This window comes from Rissa tridactyla, chromosome 1 (assembly GCF_028500815.1).
Source record: "Rissa tridactyla isolate bRisTri1 chromosome 1, bRisTri1.patW.cur.20221130, whole genome shotgun sequence".
NCBI lineage: Eukaryota > Metazoa > Chordata > Aves > Charadriiformes > Laridae > Rissa > Rissa tridactyla.
The window spans coordinates 21,336,078-21,353,455 of NC_071466.1; the positions used below are offsets into that span (position 1 = coordinate 21,336,078).

The following is a 17,378-nucleotide window of genomic DNA, read 5'->3' on the forward strand; positions in this document are numbered from 1 at the left end:
CCCATTTCTCTACCCTGCCAGGCTGCCTCTGAATGGCAGTACACCCATCTGCAAACTTGTTGAGGGTGCTTTCTGTCCCGTTATCTAGGTCATTAGCGAAGACGCTAAGCAATAGTTGCCCCAGTATCAATCCCTGGGGTATACCAATAGTGACTGGCCTCCAGCTGGACTTTATGCCACTAATCATAAACCTTTGAGTGCAGCAGTTCAGCCAGATTTCAGTCCACCTCTCTGTCCCCTTATTTTGCCCATACTTCATTCGTTTGTCAGTGGGGATGGTATAAGAGAGAGAGTCAAAAGCTTTGCTAAAGCCATAATAAACAGCATCCACTGCTCTCCTAATCCACTGAGCCAGTCATCTCACCACAGAAGGCTTTGAGGTTGGTCAAGTGTATTTCCCCTTCATAAATCCATGCTAACTCTTCCCAGGTCACCTTCACCCAATCTACGTAATTTGTTAGGAAAGGGCTTCCAGGAGGATTTGCTCCATTACCTTTGAAGCGATCAAGGTGAGGCTGACCAGCCTGTAGTTCCCTGAATTATCCTTTCATTCCTTGAAGATAGAAGGGATATTTGCTCTCTTCTAGTCCTCCGGAACATCCAAAATCACCACAACCTTTCAAAGATTACCAAGGGTGGCCTCACAATATCATCAGACAGCTCCCTCAACACCCTTGAGTGTGTCCCATCAGGGCCTAGCAGCTTGGGAATTTCCCATTCCAGTGTTCCCTAACCTCTGCTGAGGGAAAGTCTTGTCCTTTCAGCTTTGCCCAACTTCCTGCACATCAGTGTGGACCAATCTTGGCAGAGGTGATTCTTAAAAATGAACCACCTCTCCTGGGCCTCTCTTCTCTCCAGTGTTGTATCACATGGAATTCTCCTGAACGGGCCAAAGTCTGCTCTCCTGAAGTGTGGGGTTGTGATCCTGCTTTTTGCCTTGCTCTTTCTTCACAGGATCCTGAATTCCACCCCTCGCGGTCACTGCAGCCAAGGCTGCCCCTGACCTTCACATCTTTGACCAGTTCTTCCTCGTTTGTAAGTATGAGGTCCAACACGTTCCCTCGTTGGGTCCTCAGTCACCCATGTTAAGAAGTTATCATCAGTGCACTCCAGAAACTTCCTGGGTTGCTCATGCCTTGCTGCCTTGGCCTGCCTGTTGGCAAAAACACTTGCTCTGCTTTTGGTCAGCTAGTGGTGAGGATGCTTTTGTTCTGCTTGGTCGAGTGGATCCCACCTTTTCCTAGAAATCAGTCCTTGTTTATGAAAGACAGTCCCATATTTGTAAAAGATGAGTCCCTATTGCTGACACCAGCTGTGCAGCCAGTTGTTTACTAGCAGGATCTGTCCTTTCCCCTTCAAGAAAATAGGTAATAGTAAATAAGCACTTTAAAAGGAAAGATTTCAGCTTTTACCTGTAAAAGAGCAACGTTTGAAGCAGTGAGGGACATACAGGAATTCACCTGCAGTTCAGACAATCTAGTTCAGATTTCTGTATCTAAACGTCCAGGATCCTGTTACAAGTAACTAACCTATAAATTGTCTGTTCTTTTCATCCCTCTGCATTTCCAAGCTGTGGCCAATGTGCTCTCTTTGGAGTTGCTAACAGGAAATGGGCCTGTGCCCTAGGCAAGACTGTAGATGGTTTTTCAGGATCTATTCTTGGGAGCTCTCTCGTATGTTCTCACAGAAATGGGTAGACTGTAATCTATATTCTTATTCCCATGTTATAATACACGTACTTGATCATACCATTTACTACTACAATTATTCTAGATAAGAACTGCTAATTTTCCTTTAAGGGATGTATTTGATGAGAGAGGGAAGTTTTGTGAAGAAGATTGAGGTGAGTGATGTCCAATAATATAAGCAGGATGAGACAGCTGTCCTTTTCTGGAAGGATCAAACACTGTACGCTGCCCTGTCTCTCTGTTGCATGACTAATTAAGAATGCAGTTTCATAAAACATCTAATGGGTGACACAGAGTGACTTACTTTCAGACTTGCCTCTGTCTCACTACCAGAGATGCTTTGCTACCTGCGTCTCATTTAGTGGCTGTGCAGCTGCAAAATTACTTGATTCAGCTTCCTAATTCAAAAAGGATTATTTTTCCAGTAGACCTGTAAATGAAACCTGATGTTTTTGTGTTTGGGAAAACAGCTAGGTTTGACATAAGGGAGGAATGATGTTACTGGATGTTCATATTTGTGTAACTGGTTGCATCTAGTCAAGTGATGATGGGCGGTTTTGTGTTCTTGAGGGCAGCACAGATCAATGCTTGGGCCAGAATAGCTTGTTCTGGCCAGCCAGAGCTAGCATGTATGCTGCTCTGGTCTGGTGACTACTCCTGTTCCAGACAAGCTGCTTTAGCAAGCTAAAGTTAAAAAAGCAAGTTAAAAGAACAACCTCTCAATTTTTCTGCCTTTTGGTAATGCTTGGACAGCTTCTCTTACACTTTAGATGGCATTGCTTGTCATTCATGCCTTAAACTGAAAACGGTTGATCAGAAGCATCTCGTGTATTTCAAGTTTAAAGCTCCAATATTAGCTAACAAATATGAATTTTTAGTTAAAAGTTTAAAAACAAAGCAAACCCCCTCTTTCAACTGAAGAGCAGAAAGGTGGCTTTTTGCAGGCTATGACTTGAAGAATCACCATTTGGTTTCTATGGGATGCTTGAAATCTGGTCTTGTTCTTTTGTTATCCTGGCTTTCATGGTGTTGACTTAATCCTTTTCCAGAAGAGGAAAGATGACTACACATTTAAGCCTAACACAAAGTCTTTTGTTATAACGCTCTTACAGATGGGTCTGATTTTTCTGTGCATGTGTGTTAAACTTAAAATCAGTGCTGAACAGCAAATTAGATAATCCCCTAGAGCAGCTGTGGAGCTCTTGATAGACACTTCCCCCAGCTGAGAGTCAGGCTGGACTAAGGGATAGGACCCAGGACTCAGGCGTGCCCTACCTGAGTAGTGACCTGTGTTGGCTTTCCAGAGAACTGTGTAGCTTTAACGCTGCTTCGTAAGGTGCAGGGTTTTTTGCGTGTAGATGATGATGTTGTACTGCAAAATCTTCGTTTAGAACCTTAGTCCATGTGCGTAAGAAAGGTGTTTGGCCATTGATGTAAAAATGCACTGGGGACCTTATTTAGTTTAAACTGCACAACATAGGTACTAGAGAGGTAACACATTTCAGTCAACAGCAGTTCTGTATCCCTATGTGATAAGATTTGAGCTACTCTAAATTTTCCCTTTACATAACAGAGGTAGGCAACAGAAGGTGATCTCTGCCCATCTAGCAACAGCAGATCACCAGCTCTTCACCCCTGCATCTCTATGCTCTCCAGTGTGTTCTTGGACATGCTGTTCATGCATCCCCGGCTTCCTCAGCTGAGCCTCCGCAGCCTGGAATGGAGGGGAGAAGGTCGTGTTTCTCCGTGAGGCAGCAGAGGCAAGGTTTTGAGGTTCTCTTTTGCCCCTTCATTTTAAGACTCCCCTTTACTGCTGAGGTTGAGAGAGAGGGAGTTCCTTCTGAAGAGAGAAACATACTGCAGCATATTTGCACAGTCCTCCTTTTCCTTTGCTTGTCCTTTTCAAGGATAAGGTTGGGATGTTGAAAATTGCCTAAAATTGGTTATTGCTGCGATACTTCTCTTTACTGGAATCAAACTCAGGCTTCTGCCACCGAGAATTAAGAAATAAGGAACAAAGTTGTTAGTTAAGAAGTGGGATAATGTTAATTATTTTATTGATTTGCTTCTGTTCCATATTCGTTAGTTTTCCCTGGCTACCCTGGGTGCCTTCAGACTCTTTGCTAACAGCAAAAAGAATGAGTTTCAAATTTTATGTAAATGTATATAAAACTTTATGTTGAAAACATGTAGGCAAAAAAGAAGTCTGCCGTGTTTACAGAGAGCACAACATGAAGATAACAGTGATAAGCAAATAATTGGATATTTTACTTGCTGTATTATAATTTTTAGACAACCACTTTCAGAATTACATAGGCAAAAGAACCAAAGTATTTTGATCACTTGCCATCTGGGTTTACAGGTTGATATCAACGAATCTTGTTTTGAGCAATTAGATTCTTCTGAAAACTTCACCCTTAGGATTCACAGGCCGTAGACGTGATGCACTTCAGTCTTCCCCTTTTGGAAAACCTTGGCCTGTATATTTAAATGGTGCTTGATGGTACTTCATTGCACAAGGGAAACCACAACACGAGATAACCATTGCATACTTAACTTTTATTTTTGAGAGGTGGATGCTGATTTGGGGGGGTTGTTTCAAATGTGCTCACATTTAAGACAGATATTCTACAGTTTTCTTAGAGCTTTCATGCCGAGCCATCCCTCCAGCCGTGGATGTCCTAGGTGCTTGGTGGCATCAGAAACATACACCCAGGCCTGACAGACGTGACAGAGGCCCCAGTGCCATTCAGGAGTGGTGTTCAGCTGGAGGAAGCGTGAGATACCCAAAGGTGTCTAACAAGCATTAGACATCTCTGTTCAGGCAACTAAGTCTTGTCCCTGTCCTTAACCATCAGGCAGGTCATTTGGCCGTAGTAAAAGGTTTGCCGATAACCATGTCTACATAGTTTTTCAACAACTGCAAATTGTGTCAACCAAAGGCTGGTTTGGTTGTCTTATCTATGCCATATGTGGTTGTCATATGACAACTTAAATGCATATGTATTTTAACAAATTAACAATTTAGCTGCATTGGCCTCTTCTCAGATTGTGTGTTTCTGAGCTTGGTAGGCACGATTGTATTTTGGTACCTTGATTCAGACATTCATTTTCCAGTGGAACTGGCTGTGTAGTTTCTTAGATTATTTTGAGAAGTCACTTTAAGGAATAGATAAAAGTATTTTTCCAACAAGTGACGATCATGTGGATAGGAGCTTGTCATTGGCAGCTTTGAGTATAACTTCTCTTTGCCTGTTTTGACCTCTGACTGCTGGGTGCGTGCCTCTTGCTTGGTCACACACCCAGGTGCGTGTCTGGCTGGTGACGGCACTTCCCATGCTCCGTAGAGTTCCCTGGCGTTGGAAGCCCCATGGACAAAAGATGTTTTGAGAGGTGTTACAACTTCCAAGGCTTTTTTTCCTTCAAAGACCTCAAAGCATCAGAGTGATTTGTCATGGACTAATGGAAAAAAAAAGCTTTTGGGAACTATTTCATCTGCTTCATGTCGGCACCAAAATACATACTTAAGGAACAAAGGCAGGATTGACAGAAGGCCTGGGTTACTGAGAAGTGCCTTGGGACAAAATGTTTCTGTGATTAGGAAATTAGTAGAACTTTAAAAAAATAAAAAAAGGGATGCAGCTAGTGACGAAACCAGGCTGCCAGCCTCATGAGTCACCAGTATGATACAGGATGGAAATTCTTACCTCTCTATGCTATGGACTGAGACTGTTTTCCTCCTATGACATGACAGATTAAAACAGTTTGGTAACTCTGACTTCACCAGGCAGATCTGTGTTTTAGTTTTGTTCTTCTTGCTTTAATCAATATGCTTTTACATGGGAAGTACCTTGATGTGTCCAGATTTCCAGCTGTATAAAACCTGTATGTGTACGCAACAAACGTTGTTGTAGACCTGAACTCTAATATCTCTTGTCATCAGTGTGTATGTTTTCTGTAGCTTTCAAAGCCCGAGAGTTCTGTGTTGGTTTGAGTACTGCATTAGAGCACACCAGAAGTCTTGCAACTATTGTAAGGAGTCAGTGTTTAGGAGTGTATACCACAGCTCTTTTCAAGACAGTCACTTGTAAATCTAGTTTGGGGGCTAGGAAGGCAAGAGAGAAAATGTTCTCATCAGATGTTTTACCTCTTTCTACTAACTCTCCTAGCCTAGAAAATGCTTGATTGATTTATGTTCTTATACTACTTTTTTTTTTTCATTTGAAAATAAAACCATAGCTATCAACAGGCCAAATATATAGAAGTGGTGATAAAAAGAATCATTCACGTATGGTATGAAAGAGAAATAGATACCTTAGGATATACTTTATCTTCCTTCAACTAAGAGTGGTGCTAGATTAAACGTCTGCAAGAACCAAAGCAGAATAAACCAATGTCTCATCCAGGCCTGCAGCTGTCATCCTGACTGCTCTGAGCATTCACATACTGCTAATAACTAGGAAGGGGTTTTTAAAACGAAGTTTCTTGACAAATAAATACAGACATTTCTCCTCTTTTTTTACAACTAATCAGAAGGAAAAAAGTCAGAAGCAGCAGCATGATTTCAGTCTTTTCACCATATGATGTATCATAAAGCTGATGAAGCACAAAGATCACAAAAAAAAGAGAATATCAAATCTGCATTACAACAAAACAGAAGAAAGGAACAAATTTTAATTGCACATCTTTTTCACAGACTTTCTCACTAATCATTTAAATTTCTTGGAATTTGTATCCACTCAGATACCAGCTTAGGCATGTGTCTGAAAAGGAGTGGAAAAAATGTGAAGATTTATATGAGCTATAAATCCACTTGCTCAGCAATGCAGAAAAGCTAGTATGCGTGTAATACATTTCCTATTTCTGTTTTGTAGAGTTTTAAGTATATTTAAAATTTATGTTCTGGATGAAAAATTTTAATAGTCTGTATTAGGCAAGAGAAAACTAAGCAGCTGACTGCTTGGTCCTCCCTCTGCCTTTAAAAGTATGGCTTGAATTCCAGCCTGATGGAACGCAATAGGCAAGAACATCCATTTCTTTCAGAGAGGCCATGATTTCATTCCAGAAATGATTTGTCAGACTTACAGGAAGAAACATACTTTCACTAAAATGTAGTCTAACAAAATGCTTGCTCGCTGTCAGGAGTGAAAAGTGATTTTATCCATTTGAAACCACGGAGATTGTTTAGAGTAATAACAGTACAGTGATTTCACTGGGATTTAGTAGCTGGAACGAGCCCTTCCCGACTGTTGTAAAATAGATTGCAATATTTACGGTTGCACATGATGTGCTGATAGCATGAACAGTAACTTCTTGTGTCGGGCTTTGCACAGGAGGCCTTATGGCTGCCCACTGGGTACTGAATGTGCACCAAGCATCCTGATTTTACGTTGTCATGGGGAGATGTAATTAGACTTGCCATGGCTGGAAATCATGTTGGCCATTTTTTCTGTGCGTGTGCGTTTTAAATGTGACATATCTGTGTGCAGTTTGGTTTCCCATTCCTGGGAAGTTACAAAATGCACAACGATACTACTCTCTCAGCCAAAAAAGCACAAGAATAATTGTATGGTATAAAACAGTACCTGGAAAAAAATGCTGCTATGTGTTTTGTTATTATAGTGTTATTACAATTTAATAGTGTTATTACATGGTATTATCATACAAAGCAGGGAAGGTATTATTGCAGAGGTCTATAACCGTAGCTAAACAGGATATTGGGATACATAGATGTCTTGCTCCTAACAGTGTTCCTGGTATAGCCCTATAGGCACAGAAGATGGACTTAAACTATCCTTGGAGTACCCTCTGCCAGCTAAAATCTACAAACTTTCATTACTATGGCCAGCAACAATTGCAGTATCTTAGTATATGATTATGCTTCCAGGTCCTGTCTCCAGCATCATTGGAAAAGGAAGTTGTACGGTTCCTCACTTAAATCCAGATAATGGTAGTGGGGTCTTATATTTTTCCCCTCTTTTTTTTTCTTTTTCTTCTTTTTTTTTTTTCTTTTGTTTGGGGCCTGTGACCTTCAACACAGCCTCTGCTGAGGATGATGCTTTGTGAGGGGTGTTAGCCATGACTCATTCGCTCTCAACACCCAGATGCTGGTGAATGTGTACACCACCTCCTTCACAGGCTTCTGGAATCTGAACATTGTTTCAAAATTTTTCTCACTTTTACTGTGGTGCTTCATCCATTGCATAATTATTCAGGCTCCCTCAAGGTATCAAGGAACATACAGCAGTGCTGTTTTAGAAGGCTGGAAAGAGTAGGTACTTTAAAATGGTCCTACTGAAAAAAAAAAAAAGTTTTTAAATAACTTTCTGGTGTTTTTATTTACCTCGAAAGGATCCATCATCATATTGTCCTCTTCACATACTACTCCATGGTGATTCCACCTTTCTGGAAAACAGATTGTGGCATACCTGCTGTACATGACAAGCCAGTCAAGCAAAAGGCAACAGCTTGCTGCTGTGCCCCTGTGTTTCTTCTGCTACGTAGAGCTGTGGGGTTGGGAGGACCTCACAAACGTTGCTGGTCTCCTCCTGAGTATGGAGAACCCAGACTGGCCCCAGAGGAGCCGTCTGACGCTTCTTCAAAGTGTTTGGTGAGGAGATCCCAAAATCCATGGGCAGACTGTCCCATTGATCAGTTAGAAAGCTTTTTCTAACATACTGCTAAACTGTTCCTTATGGTAAGGACTTTTCTGTCCTTCCCCAGTGGGACTATGGTGGGTCAGCCACAGCTGGCACCCACCCAGTTGGGTGCTTGCTCCCCCCACCAGCAGAACGGGAGAAAACAGCAGGAACAGGAGCAAGAAAACTTATGGCTCAAAATAACAACAGGGAAATCACTCACCAAGTACTGATGAGTACTCACCAATGCCAAACAGACTCAACTTGGCGAATTTAACTTACTTTATAGCCAATTAACATAAATATTTAATTACTGTTAATGGGAAACACAAAAGACAAACATTAAAACACTTAGAGGAAAAACATCTATCCTCTCCTTTTCCCAGGCTCACTCCACTGCAGACACCTCTCCTCCCCTTGTCATGGCTGCAGGTGACACTGAGGGTGACACTGAGTCCCTTTGGAGAAGCAGTGAGCGACGCCAGGGGTTGGGGGCAGGACATGGCGGTTTCTCTTGCTGCTCCTTCCTCTCGGGCTTTTCTTCCTGTGCCCTACAGGCTGCAGTCCCTCTGGGGCTGTACCTGCTCCTCATGGAGCACCCCCTCCCCCTCTGGCCTTGGTGTTCCCCCATTCCCATCTCCTCCATTGTGGAGCTGGCTGGAGCCAAGCATGCTCGGCATGGGGCAACCCCTGACCTCTTCTCACAGAGGCCACCCTGCAGCCCTGTGCTACCAAAACTTTTCCATGGACACCCAATGGTTGATGGCTGTCCTCTATTTTCATTATCTCCTATATACTGAGGATTGTTTTGTACCTCCACAGGCTGCCTTTTTTCTCCAGATAAACTAAATGCACTTCCTTCAGCCTGTCCCCATAGGTCTTGTTTCACTTTCTTTTGGATTCTTTCCAGTTCCTCGGTGTCTTTTGTAATATGGCATGCCCAAAACTGGATGTGGAAGTTGGCTGACGACTCATCTGCCTTTAGAAAATGACATAATTATGTCTCTCACCTTACCTCAGACAATTATTGCACAACAGACGCACATCTTTTGTTTTGCTTGTGTCTGATCCGTTTCTGCTGAACTGTCTCTCCACGGCTTTTTTAATATACAATTAATTTCTCCTTCTGAAGTGCAGTGCTAAGCAGATTCTTAGTTTTGTCATGTTGATTCTGGACAGGCTCTCCAGTTTGCGTAATCTGTCCTGCAGAGTGCCTGCCACCCCCTTGGCCTTGGAGTCCTTCTCCTCTCCCTTCTCTCTTTCCCTGTTCAGATGGGACACCGCAGAGCTCCTGCAGCCGGGATCTGCTGTGTCCTCCCCTGCCGCCATGCATACCAGTGCTCAGTACTCATCTGCTGGCATTTCCTAAACATGTTGTGCTCTTTCATATTGGTATTTCAGGCTTCCTGCATTCCCTCATCAAGTCTCCGTGGTGCCTGTTATACCCCGTACTTTTGGTTGGGCTATGAGGATTTTTAACACTCCCTACTTACGTTTTTCCTTACTGGTTGAATTTGTTCAGATGCTAAAAATGTTTGGCAGATTGAGTATCCCTCTCCAACACCATTTTTCAAGTGATGGCAATATTTGGGCAAGGCTCAGGGTGACTCCCAGTTGCCTTTAGAAACCACAGAGCAAGTGAAGAGCATGACTTTGAGATCTGCATTTCGCTGTGCTCTATTTACAGTCACAGAAAAGCGAAGTCATATAATAAGGAATTTTACTGTGTGTTTCAGCCACGGGAACAAAGAAGTATTTTCGTGTCGAGGAATCAAATTGGCAGTAGACTGGTTTTTGGAGAGAGGCCACAAGGATGTTACAGTGTTTGTGCCAGCATGGAGGAAAGAACAGTCGAGACCCGATGCTCTTATCACAGGTAAGCTCTGTTCAGCCTCTGCTGGTTTGTTTGGTGCTTTGCACAGCATGGGTGCTATTGCTCAAATGGACAAATCTTTAGAAATGGAAGACTATAATAGAAACTATATTTGCTGTAGTAACTTCATTGCGATCTTCAGGAAGGCAAAAGACAAAAACAGTGCCCTCTCCAGGTCCTCCTTTTCTGCTCGCCTGATTTTCCATCAACATTGCTACTTATTTCTTGAAGAATGTAATTGCCATTTTTTAAATCTGTTATGCCCGTGTGGCATTGGCAGCGAAGAGGTTTGAAGTTAGTGATTCGCTGGGTGATCTTTCTTGTGATGAGCAGGTTCTGCCAGGCTGGCCTGTCTGCCAGTTACCAGCGGTGAGTCACTGCCTGCGCTCGGGGTTACGGGAATTATCCTGACAGAAAGGGAATGGTTCCCCTTTTCATCATTACTATTAACAAGTGAGACAGCTTTTAAAAATTTTAATTTTTAACGTGTTTATCTAGGGAAAAAAAAAGTGGTGTAGAGGCATTTATTTCTTGATCAAACCAAGGGATTCTGTGTGAAGGTTGGAGAGTCATCCTCCCTTTGCCCTAAAGTTGAAGCAGAAGAGAATTTGGCGTTGAAAAAACTCTAGAATTTAAGGGGGAGAGGGGTTGGGGTTTTTTGTGTTTGGTTTTTTTTTTTATTTAAACATGGCTACCTTTAAAGGGAGGAAGCTTTTGACAGTAGTAGCTACAGCTTCTAAAAGAATATGGAAGCATGTTTTGATTACCACATGCATTTTCAAATATCTGGAAAGATCTTCACAACACTTCATTTCATTTGCTTGATTGCTAGTAGGACATACCATGTTAATGCAAGAAAATGTTTGGAAAGTTGCTGTTCTCCCCTCACCACAGGCAGTGTGGAGCCTTTCTCTTGAAGCCTTTATCTTTCCCTTTATGAATGTGAGGTATGAGAAGAGCATTGGCTAAGTAATAAAGATTTGGCTATTTAGAAATAAATTGAGGCATCTGCTAGAGGTGTGGATAGGGCTAGAAGCCCCAAAAGGAGTTTCAAGAAAGTAGCAAGACATAGAATTGACCAGTTGTCTAGCAATGAAAAATCAGTTTGCCCTGTGTCGTCATGGACCCTGAAAATGGGAAGAAGATCAAAGAAGGTTATTGTATCTTCTGTAAGACAGAGATTCTTCAGTGTTTTTTATCAGGATGCAGGGAGCCTGTTTACTACCAGTCTTGTGAAATACTGTCTTGTGCTGACACTCCTTTTTGCACCTGAAATACGCAGCCACCGGGAATCTTGAAAAAGTCTTAGATGACTAATGTGAGGATGGTTCTAGACTGTCAGTATTTATGAGAAGCTTCTTGGATTAAACAACAGCTGCATCTGTTTTTATCATTCCTTGCTAATCATCACATGGCAGATCTTTTTATTCTTTCTTAGCCGGCAAAAAGTCACCTTCCATCGCACTCTTACTCATCATTTACCACATGGTGGTCCAGGGGGGGAGGGGGGTGAGTGAATACAAGAAGGTTGGATTTAGTTTAAAATCTTGTGCTTTTTCTACTAAGCAGATAAATGCTTATATCAAATGTGTTGCTTATATATAATATTAATGCTGTATTTCTTCCTGTTAGAGTCTTGTTTTTTTTTCCAGATGGAACATGTTCCTGTCAAGTTTCTTGTGCTACAAAACAGTTGAGTTATTTGAGATCTAAACCATTATAAGAGCATATTCTCTGTGCAAGCATCATCTTCTATCATTTTAGATGTTGCCTAGCTTTTTGTTTATTTTTCTCTCACAGCTTGTTTGCTCTGAGGAGATTGATAGCTAGGAGAATCGACACAAGGGGTATGTGCTCCAGTGCTGGATGCACTGGTGCTACATCCAGAATCTTAGTTGAGACCAACCTCCTTAGGCCATCTTTCAAAGCTCCTCAGGATCTCCAGGTCCCACACAGAGAAAGAGAAAATTATGTTGGAATGGTGATTGGCAGACTGTGTAGGGCAAGCAGGAATTAGATAAAATGTTAAACATGCTTACTCAGCAGGGTTAAAAAGAAATCTGTTTGGATTTGGTAAGACTTTATATGTAAAACTGTAAACCCTTTGAGGAAAGATATGTTCTGAGCTGTTACTGGAGGTAGAATAAAACAAACAAAAACTACCCACATTTGCTTTTGGTTACAAGATGACATCAGATGTCTTTTTAGGGGTTGCTGTTAACATTTGTGAAGAGCCTTAGTGTTTGTAAAGAATGTGGGTTTTCTAGTCCTTGTGGGTACTAGTAGTAACCCCTTCTGGGTTAGATGGGCAGAGGCCTCTATGAGACAGTCCCATTAACGTGAGCTACTGGAATTATTTTGAAAGATATTGCTTGCTCTGTACCACAAACAGGTGGAAGAGCTCTGTCTTTACCAAGGAGCTCGGTTATGGGGAAACCTTTGGCTGTACTTGGGTGTAGCCCTCCTGTTCACTGAAACATTCAGTAATGTTTAAAACCAGCCCTTCAACCAGAGGGGTGCTTCACAGGCATTTTGATAAGTAGTGTTTCTTTTGAACCACAGCAACATGAACAAGGCCCCCTGTGTTAGTCTTAGAGAAATGGTGTGGAGCAGGAGGTTTTGACTTGTTTGTGGGTTTTTTTGAAAGTATTGCCAGTTGACTGCTGACTGTAACTTCAAATATCATATATCAAACACCTTGTGCTGGACTGTAATCATTTAAGACATGTTTAGTCCTAAATGCTTGGATTTTCTTCCTCAAATCTAATGTTTTTGGAGATTAAACAAACATCTTTTCTTTCTTTTTCATTTTTAACTTATGATTCTTATTCCTTGTAGATCAAGAAATCTTGCGTAAATTAGAAAAGGAGAAGATTCTTGTGTTCACACCATCCCGCCGAGTGCAGGGGAGAAGGGTGGTATGCTACGATGACCGATTTATAGTGAAGTTGGCCTTTGAGTCAGATGGCATCATTGTTTCTAATGATAACTACAGGGATCTAGCTAATGAAAAGCCTGAATGGAAGAAGTTCATAGATGAACGCTTGCTGATGTATTCATTTGTTAATGACAAGTAAGTCATTCTATCTTTATATGTACCACTAAAATAATTGAGAAACGAGTTTGAAGACCTATATAAATTTCTTACCTTACACCCAAATCATTAGGTACATGTAGGGAAATGGGAGGAATAGTTGATCATAGATTTGGTCTTCTGATTAAATGTACTTGAACTTTGTTTGTTGCTAGAACTTTTTAAAAGCAATGGTTTTCATGCTATTTTTTCCCCTTTTGGTGTATGCCAATGTATATGCTATATTTGGTGCATACTATGGTATGATATTCCAATTTTCTTGATATACTGAGTCAGCATTTTTGAGTGTCTGTGGTTAGAGTCCTAAATCCTAGAGTCATAGAAAAACCCATGTTGGAAGGAACCTCAGGAGGTCTCTAGTTCAGCTGTCTGCTTAGGTCTATGCTATGGTATCTATGGTATGGTGTCTTTATACACTGGCGTACAGATCAACTGCAGTTACTGCTGGTGGCTTCTTGTAGTGGGAGGGACTCAGTACTTTGCCAAGCAGACATTTTTATTTGAGTGCCGAAATACTGATGTCCTAGACAATGAGCACAGTTTTGCAAAGTTAGTTGTGGCGTTTTAAGAAATAGCTGCCTGTATTGCTGCCCTTACTTCGCTTTAGGAATGGGTTGTGTGCGGCCCTGCTTTGCCACAGAGCAGTCAGCTGAGCTAGACTGAAGGTGTCCACACAGTATATTTCTATGACTTAATCTCTCGGGCACTACCTGCAGCAGAATGGTGGCCTTTCAAAACAGTTGTCAAAGTACCCAGGCTTAAAATGTCAGCATGACAGGTTATGGTGTAGGACACAGTCATGACGTTCTTGCTCACTGCATGAGGAATATGAAAAGGCTTGTTTTCTTCCATAATGCTTTTTTTGTTTTGATTTATAGATTTATGCCTCCTGATGATCCTCTTGGCCGCCATGGTCCAAGTCTGGACAATTTTCTTAGGAAGAAGCCTATTGTGCCAGAACATAAGAAGCAACCATGTCCATATGGTAATTTGATTTAACTCATCAGTTTTTTGTACTGCTGGGACTGGGAACCAAGCTCCTGCTTTATTTTAACAGTGCCAAAATTAAAAGCTTTTAAACAGAGGTTTTTATGTTGTTGTCTTAGCCTGAGAATGGTTGAAATGCTGAGCTGATGGTGGAAACAAATGATTTTTTTTTCATGTGCTAGTTAGAGAAAATTTCTATCTACTAGTTGAACTAAAGGAGTGGCTTTATTAATCGTAGGATCACAGAATCATAGAATAGTTTGGGTTGTAAGGGACATTTAAAGGTCATCTAGTCCAGCCCCCTGCAATGAGCAGGGACATCTTCAACTAGATCAGGTTGCTCAGAGGTCTGTCCAACCTGACCTTGAATGTTTCCAGGGATGGGGCATTTACCACCTCTATGGGCAGTCTGTGCCAGGGTTTCACCACCCTCATTGTTAAAATTTTCTTCCTTATATCTAGCCTGAATCTCCCCTCTTTTAGTTTACACCACTATGCCTTGTCCTACTGCAACAGGCCCTAGTAAAAAGTTTGTCCCCATCTTTCTTACAAGCCCCCTTTAAGGTACTGAAAGGCCGCAACAAGGTCTCCCCAGAGCCTTCTCTTCTCCAGGCTGAACCACCCCACCTCTCTCAGCCTGTCCTCATAGAAGAGGTGTTCCAGCCCTCTGATCATTTTTGTGGCCCTCCTCTGGACCCATTCCAACAGGTCCATGTCTTTCCTGTGCTGAGGCTTCCAGATCTGTATGCAACACTCCAGGTGAGGTTTTTTGAGAGTGGAGTAGAGGGGCAGAATCACCTCCCTCAGCCTGGTGGCCACGCTGCTGGTTATGCAATCCAGCATACAGTTGGCTTTCTGGGCTGCAAGCGCACATTGCCAGCTCCTGTCCAGCTTTTCATCCATCAGTACCCTCAAGTCCTCTTCGGCAGAGCTGCTCTCAATCCCTTCATCCCTCAGCCTGTATTGATACTGGGGGTTGCCCTGACCCAGGTGCAGGACCCTGCACCTGGTCTTGTTGAACCTCATGAGGTTCACATGGGCCCACTTCTTGAGCTTGTCCAGGTACTTCTGGATGGCATCCTGTCCCTCAGGTGTGTCAACCACAACACTCAGCTTGCTGTCATCTATAAATTTGCTGAGGGTGCAGTCAGCCCACCATCTGTCATTGATGAAACAGTACTGGTCCCAATATGGACCCCTGAGGGACACCATGACACTAGTCTCCATCTGGACATTGAGATGTTGACCACTACCCTCTGGATGTGATCATCCAACCAATTCCTCAGCCACCCATCAGTCCACCCATCAAATCCATATCTCTCTAATTTAGAGAGGAGGATGTTGTGGGGCACCATGACAAAGGCCTTACAGAAGTACAGATAGATGAGATCCTTAGCTCTTCCCTTGTCCACTGATGTAGTCACTCCATCATAGAAGGGCACTAGGTTGGTCAGGCAGGACTTGCCCTTGGTGAAGCCATGCTGGCTGTCTCGAATCCCATATTTGTCTTCCATGTGCCTTAGCATAGCTTCTGGGAGGATCCGTTCCATGATCTTCCCAGGCACAGAGGTGAGGCTGACAGGTCGGCAGTTCCCAGGGCCCTCCTTTCTATGCTTTTTAAAAATGGGTGCAATGTTTCCCTTTTTCCAGTCACCGGGGACTTTGCCTGACTGCCATGACTTTTCATATATCATGGAGAGTGGCTTGGCAATGACATCAGCCAATTCCCTCAGGACTCTGGCATGCATCTTGTCAGGTCCCATGGACTTCTGTATGTTCAGGTTCCTCAGGTGGTCATGAACCTGGTCTTTTTTCACAGTGGGAGGGACTTTGCTCTCCCAGTTCCCATCTTGGGATCCATCCATTCAAGGGGTGTGGGGAGAGAGGTTGCCAGTGAAGACTGAAGCAGAAAAGTTGTTGAGTGCCTCAGCCTTCTCCTCGTCCATTGTTACCAGTTTGCCAGTCTTGCTCATTGGGGGAGAATGTTTTCTTTGACCTTCCTTTTCTGGCTGACATACCTGTAGAAGCCCTTATTATCTTTTGCATCCCTTGCCAAGTTCAGCTCCAGGTGTGCCTTGGCCTTCCTGACCCCATCCCTACACAATCAGGCAGTGTTCCAGGATACCTGTCCCTACTCCCACTACCTGTGCATTCCCTTCTTGCCCTTTAGTTTGACCAGCAGGTCTCAACTCAGCCATGCTGGTCTCTTGCCTTCCTTTCATGATTCCTTACACCTGGGGATCGAGAGCTCGTGCACTCTGTGGAAAGCATCCTTCAAGATCTGCCAGCTCTGTTCTGCTCCCTTGTCCCTGAGGGCAGTTTCCCAGGGGCTCCTATTGACTAACTCCTTGAAGAGCGGGAATTTTGCTTTCCTAAAATTCAGGGTCCTGACTTTACTCTTCCCCTGACCCATGTCCCTCAGGACTGTGAACTCCACCAGTGCATGGTCACTGCAGCCCACGCTGCCTCCAGTCTCAACGTTGCCAATTAGCTCACTTGTGTTGGTGACCAGCAGGTCCAGTATCACACCCCCTCTGGTGGGGCTGTCTATTACCTGGCTTAAGATATCTTCGTTGCACTCCAGGAGTATCCTGGGTTGCCTACAGCTCACCATGCTACTTTTCCAGCAGATGTCAGGGTGGCTGAAGGCCCCCAGCAGGAGAGAGCCTGCAAGAGCGATGCCTCCTGTAGCTGGAGTACGAAGGCTTCATCAATAGGCTCCCCTTGATCAGGTGCCCTGTAGTCGACACCAACCAAAAGGCTCCCTTTGTTGCCTTGGTCGCCAATTCTTACCCACAAGCTTTCAACCTGCTGGTGGCTGTTCTTCAGAGACAGCTCTTCACACTCCATTTCTTGATGTAGAGAGCAACACTTCCGCCCTTCCTTCCTCGCCTGTGCCTTCTGAACAGCCTGTATCCATCGATAGCCATGCTCCAGTCATGGGATTTATCCCACCAAGTTTTGGTAATGGCAGCTAGGTCGTAGCTTTCTAGCATCGTGGTGGCTTCCAGCTCCTCCTGTTTGTTGCCTGTGCTGCGTGCACTGGTGTAGAGGTACTTCAGCTGGGCTGTCGGCTGTGTCACCTTTCTAGAGGAACA

General features: G+C 43.2%; 1 protein-coding gene across 4 annotated transcripts in view; it reads left to right on the forward strand.

The window, feature by feature from the left end:
* ZC3H12C (zinc finger CCCH-type containing 12C) overlaps window positions 1-17,378 on the forward strand; it is a 49,069-nt gene that overhangs the window by 23,277 nt on the left and 8,414 nt on the right. For all 4 annotated transcript variants that reach the window (XM_054225117.1, XM_054180745.1, XM_054225107.1 and 1 more), the window contains exons 3-5: window positions 10,063-10,202; window positions 13,038-13,272; window positions 14,172-14,278. In XM_054225117.1, the coding sequence (XP_054081092.1) occupies window positions 10,063-10,202; window positions 13,038-13,272; window positions 14,172-14,278 (482 nt within the window). The remainder of the gene's footprint in view (window positions 1-10,062; window positions 10,203-13,037; window positions 13,273-14,171; window positions 14,279-17,378) is intronic.